Here is a 13,296-nt window from a genome sequence, read left to right on the forward strand (position 1 = left end):
GCTGACCTGTGGGTAGCTATTAACGTCACCCTTAGGCAGGGAGGGCAGGCTGAGGTTCAGAGACAGACAGCGACTTGCTCAGTGTCACACAGCGAGCGCAAAGAAATTGCAAGCAGGTCTGCTGACCTCCCAAGTCTGTGCTCTTTAAGACCGTTTATGGTTAGAGCAGCAAAATGGGGGTTTGCAGAGGGAGATGGTACTGTCCCATCGGGTGCTCTCAGCCTGCATCTGCTCAGACTCGGGGAGGAATCTTCCCTGGAGACGGGACTGGCTGAGGTGACTTTCTAGCCCAGGCTACCACATTCTCCACCCCCTGCAGCACGGGGCGGCGGCTGAGAAGTCACAGGGAGTGGACCTTGTGAGGGCTTCTGGCTGGAGTTCAGGGACGGGGCTCAGTGACTCCTGCTCTTCAACCTCCCTGCACACACGCACACGTGCGCGCGCGGTGCCACGGGCCCGGGGTCGGGGTGTGGCGGCGGGGGGAGAGCAGCGGGAGGAGGATTCCTTGGAGACTCTTTATTTACTCTCTTCTGAAAGTTCTTCTCTCTGGAACAGCGACCGGCACCTCTGCCCGGGCCACGTCATGGGTCAGGACTGCGTCTGCTTGGGCTTGGGGTTCTTCTGGGCCACAGAGTCGTCTTTGGCACCTTCCTCCTGCCACTCAGGCTCCAGCAGCAGCAGCTTGCCCTGCACCGGGAGCTCCTCCGCCTCTCCCTCTGCCTCTCCCTCCTCCTCACCCGCCGACGACAAGGAGAAGTTATCCTGACTCACGCAGGCCACGAACTTCTTCATGGAGGATTCGTGGCCCCGGCCGTGGCCCGTGCCGAGCTTGGCACAGTGGGAACCCATCGCCCACTTTGGCTGCCTCTCTGGACTGGGAGGAAAGGCCACTGGTGGGGTATGGAGGGGCCGGCGAGGGTGGTAAGCAGAGCGCTGACATCACAAAGGGGATGTCACCCTGGGATACCTGAGTCTGAGCCGACACCTGAACTCAAACCTAGGCTACCAGCTGTCCCACTGAGCCCCTGCCACATACGGGCAGGATCGAGGCCAAATGCCGGGCCCACACCCGTGCAGCCTCGCCCTGCTGTGTTGCCTCCTCCATCTGGCCTTGTTTGCCCTGGCAAAAGTCCCCCTTTTAGCTGGGATGAGAGTTGGGGATAGAATTTCCAGAAGCAGGAGAGCACACAGACTCCTCCCCACATCCCAGAAGTATCCAGCCCAAGAGAGCTGCTGACAGTATGTGATGAAAAGTAGCCACGAGGGAGCCTTCCAGGGGGCACTGGCAATGTCTGGCTTCTTGACCTGCATACTTAAAACTTGTGCACTATACTTTTATAAAACTAAAGAAAACCCTACTCACTCTCTCCTGTTCTCCAAAATCACCCTTTAAAGGCAGCGGCTTGTAAGCTTTTGGGGCCACCAGCCTCTAGCTACACATGCCCACCCAGCACAATTTCAGCCCGGGAGGGGGTTAAGTCTCCTTGGTCATTGCTGAGCACTAGGAATCTGTTTTCTGACATATAATACAGATATTGTCCCAGATTCTCGGTGGCTGTGGTAGGCTGAGAGGAAAGAAGCTAATGTACCCCGTGAGGTAGGTACGATTGTTACATTTTACAAAGGGAGAGCAGGCTCAGAGAGGCTGAGTAACCAGCCCAGAGTCCCACAGCTAGTCAGTGGTGGAGCCTGGATTCAGAGTCGGGCCTGGTCCCCTCTAGTCCAGCCTCGTGGTCACTAAGGCCTCCGAGGGGATTAAGGAGGCACGTGCGGCTCTGTTCTAACGGCCCTGCCTGGTGTGGTCTCAGTAGGGCTGGTTGGGGCCACGTGGTGAAGACTGTGTCTGGGTCTCTGGACCCTCTCCACCACTCCCCGCACCCCTCCGCTCTGACTGCCAACTTCCCCTGCCTCGAGTGAGACGGGGAGATGATAGGGAGATGATCCTGGGTTATCTGGGTGGACGCTGAGTGCAACCACAAGCGTCCCTCTAAGAGGGAGGCAGAGAGATTTCACACAGGAAGCAGAGACTGGAGATGCGGCCACAGCAGAGGAACGCCAAGGATTACGAGGAGCCCCCAGAAGCTCGGAAGAGGCAGGAATGGATTCTGCCCGTGAGCCTCCATGGCCCTGTTGTGATAATGAGGGTCCCATCTCAGAATCCCAGCGGCCCACAAGGCCTCACCCAGTTCTGCCCCTTGCCTTTTGTTCCCCCCACGCTGGCCTTGTTCTTGCTGGAGCACGCTAGACCTGCTTCCCATCTCATAACGGGTCACATTTTCACACTTTTGTCATCATGTTTCCATGACAAGGAAATGGAAAGGTCAAGGGGGGAGTAGTGTGGCCTTGGGCATCATGATGGCTCCGGGTGAGAGGACACGCACGGTGTCACAGGGTAACACACCAGCACAGCACTCAGGGATGAGGCCCCTGCCCTGACCCTCTCCTCCTCCCCTGACCCCATGGTGAATAGAAGCCTTGTTTGTGCCGTTTGCATAATGGAGACCCTGACAGGCCAGCAAGTTTCTTATCTCAAGCTTTATCTGGCAAATGACTTTTGCTCATTTTACTCAAAATCTTGTGGGCTCCTTGCAAACTTGGGGCTTGGGCATTCGAGGGGGACTTGCTATGGTCTCGCGGGTGCTTCCTGGCAGGCGACTCTTCCTAGTGGGCCCAGGGAGGCTGGGAGCTGCCTTAAGCATCTTCTCCTCCTCCCGATCCTTCTGCAGCCTTTTGGAAAAAGTTCTAGTTACGGGGCCATCTGGGGAATCTGGGTGGGGATGGGCTTGGGGGGCTTTCAGACAGGGTGGGGTCCCAGCACTGCACAAGCCCCCCGCCTGTGGCTCCTGTCTGTCACGATAGGGCCTCTGTGGGTCCTCCCGTAGATCGGGACATCCTCCAGCCTCAGCTCCTGCACCTGCTGCAGGTGCTCGCTTTCGCCCTGCTGCCCAGAGCCCTGCTGCGGACGGAGACCTTCGTTCGGACTCCTCAGGCAGCATCCGACCATCATGCTCATGGGTGGGGCAGCTGGGGCTGAGGCTGCAGCTGGCCTTGTGGGTAGGGGGAGGAGGCTGAGGCCTGCCCTCCTGCTCTTACTGTTAACAGTGTTGGTCGGGTCTGTCGGCAGCTCTCTGGGGCCTTGTGTATAAGGTGTGTATAAGTCCCCCCACCTTGGCCCCTTCTGTGAAAGCAGCACAGAGCACAGCAGCTGCCCCTCGCCCCGCCCGTAAAACGTGTCCCCGTGCCTCGTAACGGGGGGACTCTCACAAGAAGAGCGCCAGCCTTCTTGTCCAAATCCAAGCCCTCATTCCCCAGCCCCTCCAGCTGGTGCGAATCCACACGTAGTCCTTCCGGAAGCTTCCTCACCGCCTTTGCAGCTGTGCCGGGGTCTCTCAGGGGTCGGGGTGGGGCTTATCTGTCCACAGAGTTATCGTGTGCTTACTCCATGCCAGAAATTCCGGAAATTCCATACATTTACTCATTAACTGAGGCACGAAGAGGTTAAGTGACTTGCTCATGGTCCCTGCAAGTAAGAGGCAAGGCTGGGCTTCAGACTCCATGCCCTTGGCCCTCCGCCCCCTCCCAGCCCCGGGGACAAATGTGTCCTCTTCCCTCCACCTCTGGTCTCCTCCTGCACCTCTCACTGTACTTTGATGACCCATTAAAATCTAGAATCGGAGTCATAGCAACTGCAGGGAGGATGTGGTAGACACATTAATGCCTCCTCCCAAAGATGTCTGTGCCCTAAGCCCTGAACCTGTGACTGTCACCTGACGTGCAGAAGGGACTTTCTGGATGTGAGTGACTTAAGGAGATGGAAGATTCAGTGTGGGTTCAGTGTAATCACATGGGTCCTTATAAGATGGGAGAGGGAGACAGGAGGGTCACAGGAAGAGATCTGAAGATGCTACACCACTGGCTGTGAAGGCAGAGGGAGGGGCCCAGAGCCCAGGAAAGCCAGAGGCCTCTAGGAGCTGAAAGACTAGGAGAAAGGTTATGCTTCCCGAGAGCCTTCAGAACCTGCTTGCACCTTGCTTTTAGCGCCATAAGGCCCATGTGAGAAAATAAATTTGTGTTTTAAGCTATGAAGTTCGTGGTAATTTATTACAATGGTGATAGGAAACTAATACAGAGGCCTCTTATATTAGTGCCCTCAGGCTCCCCCAGGGCACTTGCTCAAAATACGAATGCCCAGGCCTTACCCCCAGACCCTGCTAAGTCAGAACCTCCATAGCTGGAGCCTGCCCGGGGGCCCATGTTCAGCCGTCCTGCCAGCATCTTCTGACTGGCTGTGGAACCAATCTAGTAGTTGGGTCGTGGAAGCAAGTTCATCTCCCAGCTCAGTGACCTCACCTGCAAAGACGAGGCCGTCAATACCTGCCTCGCAGGTTGGGTGTGAGGCCTGGAAGTGGCGAATGCCCAGTACCTGTGCTCTATAAATGGAAGGCGTGGCCCTGTCAAGGCAACTGGGTCAGGGTTCTGGTCACTGCTGAAATGCCCTGGGCTTTGGTCTGCAATGAGATCGTGACCCAGGCTCTTGTGTTAAAAGATCTGACAGCTCTCTCTGAGGCCAGGCGACGGAAGTGTTTTGTGAACCACCTTCGCATATCTCAGTGTATCCTATGGTTAGTGGACCAAGTTATCTTGTTTCCTCAGCCAGGGGTGATGTTGTACCCGAGGATTAAATGAAAGCTTAGCTCAACCACTGTCTGGACAGGTTACTCTCACTGTACCCAAACGGAGGCATCTTTTAAAAAACGGGAATTTCGGCATCTGGCACCTTGGGGAATTGGTGGGATGTAGTGACGGCTGGTGAATCGAGCTTGAGCTGGGAAATGTTTACTGGCTCTCGGGGGTGGGGAGTAGGGGTGGCAAGCCAGTCTTGATTGGTAGCACTTGCCAGTTTGTGGCCCATTTCAGGCTGCCAGCGGAAAGCCACTGAGCACAGAGCTGGGGAGCGTGTGTTCAGAAACCAGCACGGCCGTGGGGCCTGTAAAGGGGTGGCTGGGGAGGCAGATTTGGGTTGTGACTTGGGAGTAGTCAAGAGTTGGAAACAAGATCCCGTGCAACAACCATCCCTCGCGTCCCCTCTTCCCGGTGTCCCCAAGCCCTCCTCGCCACTGAGTCCCTGAAAGTAAAGAGACGAGAGTGACATTTTTCCTTCAGCGTTTATTGACAGGCGGCATTGTTCGCTGGCAGGCTGCTGTTCATTTCATCGGAATGGTGGCATGTTCGAGATGTGGCAAGAGGGTCTTGAAGGCTGGTAGCGTTTCAGGCAGGAGTGTGGTGGTCTTGCTACTGGGCACTTACTGTCTTGCACACCTTGTGGTGGTGTAGCGGCGGCAGCACACTGCGGAGAACGAGGGGGCGAGAGCAGACTTCAGCATGGGCTGAACCCCCACTCCACCCCAGCTCCCCGGCCCCCACCCGCGGAGCGGACCCCCTCACCTCTCCTCCGCCTCCGGCAGCACCGTCTCCTCCTGCGACATCTGCGCCTCGGGCGGCGGCATCTGCTCTGGCTCGGGCTGCGGCATCTGTTTCTGGCCATGGTGACGGATGGAATCGGCCTGGATGCTCAGAGCAGGGGATGCCGCCTTGGTTGAGCCAGCCAACCTGTGAGCAGGTGGAACTCTGTGGGCTGTGAGCCAGGGGCTGACCCCTGGGCCTCTTATAGGTGTGGCAGGGGCCCTGCTCACTGTAAGGTCACAGAGGCCTGGACGTCACAGAAGAGGGCCAGAGCCGGCCTGCATCATGTCCATATATGGGCATGTGGGAGGCCCTCGCTGAAGGAGGGCGGGGACGTGATGCGTGTGGGCCTCCGGGTCATCAGCGGAGGGGAGACGAGGTGACTTCCCTGTAAGGACACTCACTCGCTCCTTCACTTAGTCAGTCAGTTTGCCAAGCATCACTGAACACCTGCTATATGCCAGGTTCTGGCGAGACCCCAGCACACAGTGATAAACAAGGCAGACGTGTTCCTGCCTAATAAACTTTACAGTCTAACTACAGGAAACGTGAATGAAATTACCACGCGGAGTAACTATAATTGTGAAAAGTGCCGAGGAGAGGAACTTCAGGTTTTTATGAGAATGCCTGTTGGGGGGGGTGGTGCTTGACCTCAGGAGAGGCCCTAGGAAAGCCTCCTAAGGAGGATGAGTCAGAATGGGAGGTGGGAAAAGCATCTGGGAAGAGGGAACAGCTGTTGCGAAGATCAGAGGCAGCACGTGTGTGTGATTTCACTCACGTGAAATGTCCAGAGAGGGAGAGTCAGAGACACAGAGATGGGTGGGTGGTTGCCTAGAAGCGGCTGGAATGGGAACGGCTGCTCAGCGGGGGCAGGGTCTCCTTTTGGGGTGATGAACATGCTTGGGACCCAGAGAGTAGCGATGGTTACCCAACGTTGTGATTGTACTCAATGCCACTGAATTTTCACTTTAGAAGGCTGGATTTTACATGATGTGAATTTTACCTCAATTGAAAGAAAAAAAGGTTCTGGGGCTGAAAGGTGCTTGAAAGGTGTAAGGAATCAAAAGGAGGCCCAGGCGGAGGAGCAGAGACTGTGGCGGAGGGGGGCGAGACAGGGCCAGACCACTCTCAGCTTCGTCTAACCTTTCCCACATCCCCATGAACTTTAGGGATAAAGAGGGCAGCGGTTAGAATTCGATTTCATTAGCTATAACAGGAAACCAAAAGAAGTGACTTTGGCATAGAAGTTTTGTTTCATTGAAGAAGTCAGAGGTGATTTCGATGATCATTAGAGTGTCTTGTTTGGGGGATCCACACGCTGGAGTATTTGGGGATAATGGGTATCATGTTTGCCAACTGCTCTCAGGTGATTCAGAAAAAGAACAGTAACAAGGGGTGCGTATCTACATAGAGAAAGAGGGAGAGGGAGGGAGGGAGGGAGGAAGGGAGGGGGAGTGGAGTAAATGGAATAGAATGTTAACAATTGACCAGTCTGGATGAAGGGAAGTTCTTTGTATGGTTCTTGCAACTTTTCTCTAATTCGAAGTTATTTCAAAATAAATTATGGAGATTAAAAAAAAAAGGGGGGTGGGCCGGGGAAAGTCAGGAGGAAGGCCTTCCAGGGCTGGTATAGGGACTCCACCCTTAACAAGGGCCCAGACTTCTTTTATCTTTCGCCTCTGCCCTAGGCAAGTACTTTCCATCCTCAAGGTTGCCTCGCAGTCCAAAATCAGGGCTGCCATGGATGGTTGTGCAGTTCGTTTACTGCTCAAAGCTCTCAGCCAGGGGATTGAATGGTGCAGGCCAGGCCCAGCACCCATAAGCATGCTTCTGCCCATGGGAGCTATCTTTTTCTAATTAGACTGCTCACAGTGGAAGTCTTTCCTAATTTGAACAAAGGCACATTAAGGGCTAGCCTCGGCCCTGCTGGAAATTCAGCTCTATCCACTGTGCAAGAATAAATGAAGAAGAAGAAAGGGGGCGGGGGGCAAAGGAGTTATAACTCTATAAAGAGCTTTCCCAGACACCCCCACCCAGCAACTTCTTCTGATCACTTTCCTTACCATGAGAGCACCCTGCCTCTGAGGATAAAGCTGTGGTTCTTAGGAAGGAGAACGGGGCCAGTGGATAGTTAATACCCAGAGGGGGTGCACCCAGAAACTTCCAGGACCCCACCCTGCAACCCACAGCAAGGTGGGAAAACCATGAATTTGAAGCTGAAGTCCAGTAAGTTACAAGCATGTTGCACTTGGCACATAGGAGGTCAGCAGTAAATTCTCGATTATTGACTCATGTCTAGACTGACTTAAAATTATCACCCCCAATCTTGTAACACTTAGAACTTTTTGAAGATAACCTACATGATCCCGGAGGAACCCCATGAGATGACAGAGATGGGAATTTACCCTGTTTTGCTGATGAGGAATTTGAGACACCCAGGCCAGATCCCTCCCTCACTCAGGTTTTTATTGAGCATCTACTCTGTGCCAGGCACTCTTCTAGGCGGTGGGATTACAGCATGAGCAAGAGAGGTCAAAGTTCTTGCCCCCAAGAAGCTTACATTCTAGTTGGGACAGACGGCATTATTCAAGTGAACAAACAACTGAACAAAAGGCTTTGAATTTTATTACAAGTGTGCGTAGAATCAGTTGATATGACAGCAGCTGACTGGAGGTTTAGTTTAGGATGCTGGGAACAGGCCTTCTTGAGGAGGCAGTATTTGAGCTGAGAGCTGAGTGAGAAGAAGGAGCCAGGTGTGCCAACATCTGTCCCATGTGGGTCTCCCAGCTGGGGAGGGAGCGGTCACTCAGGGACTCCGCTCGGTGGAAGGGACATGTGAGCCGAGACTTGGCTGGCGGGAGCAGCCCATTGGTTTGAGGACTCGGCAGGGGGACAGGAAAAAGTTTGGAACTGAAAGGAGGCCCCTGTGGCTGCAGAGGAGAAAGCAGTTCTCGGCCTTACGGTTTAGTGGAGGAGATGGGTATGAGTCAAATCATCACAGAAACAGGTGAGGCGTCCTGGAAAGAGGAGGCCCTCGGAGTTCTGGGATGGGACGTTTGGTCTGCTCTGGAGTCGGAGGACTGCGGGGGCCACCAGAAATGTTGGGATTTTGGGTTCTAGCAGCCACCTGTTACCCTAAATAATGCAGCACTTGCTACTAACTCATACTTATTGAGTTTATTATTTGTCTCCAAGGAGAATATAAGTTCTGTGTGATCAGGAACTTAATTTTGTTCACTGAGGCCATCCTAGCACTGAATAATCAGTACATAAAAGAAATCCAAATATTTGTTGAAGAACTGAACAATAAATGGATGCTTTGTGTGGTAAAATTCTTTTATTGTCATTTTCAAATATAAAATCATGGTTTCAGATTACGACTTTTGAAATGTCACACACCCTCTCCCTGCCCACTGCCCTAGCTCTGCTGAGAAATCCCCAAGACTCCTGTCATCTCAAACACAACCTGAATCTCAGAAGGATGTCCAATTCTGTCCTCTAAGGTCCCAGTTGGTCAATCGCATGGTGTGTCCTGTGTCCCCCCCCTTCCCAGCCACATCCGTGAGGTCACAATGGCCACCGCGGCTGCCTGGATCAAGGGAAGATGTCACCAAAGAGATGAAGGGAGGGGTAGGGGCTACATGCTCCCCTCTGCCTTTGAGAAGGACAGAGCCAGGCAGTTCATTCTCAGGGTAACGAGAGGATGATCAGCAGTAGGAAGACAATGTTTTAAATGTGCCACTGTGCCCACCATTCTGCAGCCAGGGGTCTGTCCTGCAGGAATTCCCACATGTGGGCATGAAGGTGTGTGTAGGAGGGTGCCCACTAGAGCACTGTTTGTGGGAAGAAAATTGGCAATACCTTACTATTGACCTTAAGGAAATGGTCCATTGTTACATCCATATTGCAGCTGTTCAGGAGAACACTATATTTCATTCTTTTTAATGGCTGAGTAATATTCCATTGTATATATGAAATAATGCCATTTGCAGCAACATGGATGGACCTGGAGATTATCATACTAAGCGAAGTAAGTCAGGCAGAGAAAGACAAATATCACATATCACTTATATGTGGAATCTAAAAGAAAAAAGCTACAGATGAATTTATTTAAAAAACAGAAACAGACGCACAGACTTCGAGAATGAATTTATGGTTACCAAGGGGAAGGGAGGAGGGATAGATTGGGAGTCTGGGATTGACATGTATACACTGCTATATTTAAAATAGACAATCAACAAGGACCTACTGTATAGCACAGGGAACTGCTCAATATTCTGTAATAACCTAAATGGGAAAAGAATTTGAAAAAGAATAGATACATGTATATGTATAACTGAACCACTTTGCTGTACACCTGAAACTAACACAACATTGTTACTCAACTCTACTCCAATATAAAATAAAAATTAAAAAAGATAAAAAGAACACTAGAGTTATGTGCCCTGATACGAAAGGAAGTCCACAGTGTTATCAACTCTAAGCAAACTGAAATGTAGGGTGTCACCCCACGTTTGTAAAAATTTTTAAATAAATGTTTACATAAGCATAGGGAAAAGTCCAGAATATAATATATTGACTTAGCAGTGGGGAAGGTTTCACTTTCTACTTTATTCATTTTTTTATTGTTTGGAATTTTTTACCTAAGGGCCATGGCATTGCTGAATACTGGATGAGTTATTTCCATCATGTGGAAAAAAATAATGGAAACTCATAATACACGTTACCTTGTTACCTGAGCAACTGCCACGTGCCGTGATCCCATTTAGTTGTCAGGTTATTTATTTTTCCTTTAATACAGGTTATTTTTTTTTCCTTTAATACACTTTTCTTTGGGGAAAAGTTGAAAAGTTAGTTACAGAGAGTTCCCATTTACTTCTCACCCAGTTTCCCCCATTGTTAACATCTTATATCACCATGGCACATTTGTCACAACTGAGAAACCAACGCCGGAACGTTACTGTTAACCAACTCCAGACTCTCTTTGGATTTCACCAATTTTTCCACTAATGCCCATTTTTGTTCCAGGATCTAGTTCAGGGTATCACATCCAGTTTTCCTTATTCTTAACATCTTATTAGGGATAGTGTGTTTGTCACAATAAACCGATTTTGATGCATTATTATTAACTAAAGTCTATGCCTTATTCATATTCCCTTAGTTTTTCCTTAATATCCTTTTTCTGTTCCAGGATCCCGTTTAATCATCATGTCTCCTTCGGTTCCTCTGGACTGTGCTGGTTTCTCAGACTTGTCTTTGATGATTGTGACAGTTTTGAGGAGCACTATTCAGGTATTTTGCAGAATGTCAACTAGGATTTGTCTGATGTTTTCTCATGATTAGACTGGGGATTATGTGTTTGGAGGAGGAAGATCACAGAGGGAAAGGGTCATTCTCCCCACCTCCTAACAAGGCCACATGGTCTTGAGCTGCCTTACAACGGTTGAAGTTGACCTTTATCACCTGACTGAGGCACTGTGTGTCAGGTTTCTCTACTTCATTTAATACAATATTTGGAGGTGAGTCACTGTGCATCCCACATGTAAGGGCTGGGAAGTTATGCCCCACCTCCCTGAGGGCAGAGTATATACATAAATTATTTGAAATTCTTCTGCACTGGAAATGTCGCTGTGCTCCCTCATTTATTTATTCAGTCATATATTTACATCAGTATAGGCTCATGGATATTTCATACTGTGGGTTATAATCCAATACTACTTTATTGTATTGCTCAAATTGTTCCCACTTCGGCCTATAGGAGCTCTTCAGTTGGCCCCTGTGTCCCTTTGACATGGCCCATCATTGTGAGTTTTTCATGCCTCCTTACTTTCTGGCCCTGTTAGATACCCCAGGCCCATCTTGTGTATTTCCTGCTTTAAACCTAGAATCAACCATTTCTCCAAGGAGCCCTAGTTCCTTTTATTGGAGAATGGTGTTAGAAACCAAAGTCTGGATACTAGGTGTGCTCGTTGCTATGGGGTGTTGTTTCTTCTAGGCTCTCTGGGGAATATAATGTATATACTAACCTGTGTATGTATACAAATCTATAAATATCTGTATGTGTAGCCATCTGTATCACTTTTAAACATAAGTTCATCCTGATGTCTCTAACCCTAATCCACCACCACATGGATCATTCTAGCCTCCAGCCTCCTCCCCTTGCTTAGCTGTTAACTTCTTGCCCCAACAGTGGGAGGCCTGGCTCCTACCATCCACCGTCCATTTTCTTATGTTCAACTCCAGCATGCATGTATAGTGGTTTTAGAATTGTTAACCTTTACCCCAATACCTTTCCTTTTATAAGTTTATTCAGCTGATATTTATTGAATGCCTTTTGTGCTGAGCACTGTTCTAAGCACAATAAACAAAACAAAGATGCCTGCCCGCATGGAGTTTATATTCTAGTGCAGGCAACAGAGCAATAAGTATAATAAATAATCATATAGTATGTTGAGAGGAAAACAGAGAAAGTAGAACAGGATGAGGATGGCTGGGCTTGCTGCAGGTGGTTGGGATGAGTGGCAATTCAGGGTGATCAGGGCAGGCCTTGTTTTTTGTTTCTTTTTTTTTAATATAAATTTATTTATTTATTTATATTTATTTTTGGCTGCGTTGGGTCTTCGTTGCTGCACGCAGACTATCTCTAGTTGCAACGAGCTACTCTTCGCTGCAGTGCGTGGGCTCCTCATTGCGGTGGCTTCTTTTGTTGCGGAGCACAGGCTCTAGGCACGCGGGCTCAATAGTTGTGGCATGCAAACTCAGTAGTTGTGGCCCACGGGCTCTAGAGTGCAGGCTCGGTAGTTGTGGCACACGGGCTTAGTTGCTCTGTGGCACGTGGGATCTTCCCGGACCAGGGCTCAAACCCATGTCCCCTGTGTTGACAGGTGGATTCTTAACTACTGCGCCACCAGGGAAGTCCTAGGCCTTGTTGATAAGGTGACATTTGAGCAAATCCTGAAGGCAGTGAGGGAGTCGGTGATGTGGATCTCTGGGAAATATACTCAGGCAGAGGGAACAGCCAGTGCAAAGGCTCCTGGTTGGGAATGTATCTGCCGTGTTCAAGGAACAGTAAGGAGGCCGGTGTGGCTGCAGCAGAGAGCGGCGAGGGTTGGGGGAGACAAGGTCATAGAGGCGGGGGGCGGGTAGCACAGTATGGATAGCTTTGTCGGCCATGCTAAGGATTTGGCCTTTACTCTGAAGGAGATGGGGACCACAGGTATGACGTTCTCTGCCTCAAGGGCCCCCCTGCTGCCACTGCGTTGGAAGGACGTGGGGGACAGGGGTGGAGGCACAGGGTCCAGTTCGGAGGCTGTGTCCATCATGCAGAGGAGAGGCGATCGTGGCTCAGACCAGGGTGTTAGTGGCGGGCTTGGCGAGGAGTGGTCAGATTCTGGCTCAGTTTTGTAGATGGAGCCAACAGGGCTTACTAGCAGCCTGAATGAGGGGAGCAAGAGAGAAAGAAGAGTCAAGGACTCTCCAAAGCTGAGGCTTTTGGCATGAGCACCTGGAAGGATGGAGTTGCCATCAGCTGAGATGTAGGAGGCAAGGAGTAGAGAAGGCTTGTGGGAAAAGGTCCAGAATTCAGACATCTAAGCGGAGGTGCTCTGAACCTGACGTCAGGGCTGGAGGTGATACATTTGGGCATTGTCAGCATTTAAATTATGAGATGGATCATATCACTGTCTCGGTTTCCTATTGCTGCTGTGACATAGTATTGATACTACAAACTTGCAGCGTAAAGCAACACAAATTTATTACCTTACTGTTCTGCAAGTCAGAATTCCAAAATTGGTCTTATGGGGCTAAAATCAAGGTGTCCACAGGGCTGCAGTC

The 13,296-nt window shown here is 50.6% G+C and overlaps 1 protein-coding gene across 1 annotated transcript; it reads right to left on the minus strand.

The window, feature by feature from the left end:
• Positions 1–588: 588 nt before the first annotated feature.
• PRM3 (protamine 3) lies at positions 589–849 on the minus strand. The gene has a single exon (XM_060122194.1). The coding sequence runs from the start codon at positions 847–849 to the stop codon at positions 589–591; it is 261 nt and encodes an 86-aa protein (XP_059978177.1).
• Between the last annotated feature and the right edge of the window lie 12,447 nt (positions 850–13,296).

Source organism: Lagenorhynchus albirostris, chromosome 15 (genome assembly GCF_949774975.1).
Source record: "Lagenorhynchus albirostris chromosome 15, mLagAlb1.1, whole genome shotgun sequence".
NCBI lineage: Eukaryota > Metazoa > Chordata > Mammalia > Artiodactyla > Delphinidae > Lagenorhynchus > Lagenorhynchus albirostris.

Coding starts and splice junctions, on each gene's coding strand:
- PRM3 (XM_060122194.1), bottom strand. CDS start 849: ATGGGTTCCCACTGTGCCAAGCTCGGCACGGGCCACGGCCGGGGCCAC.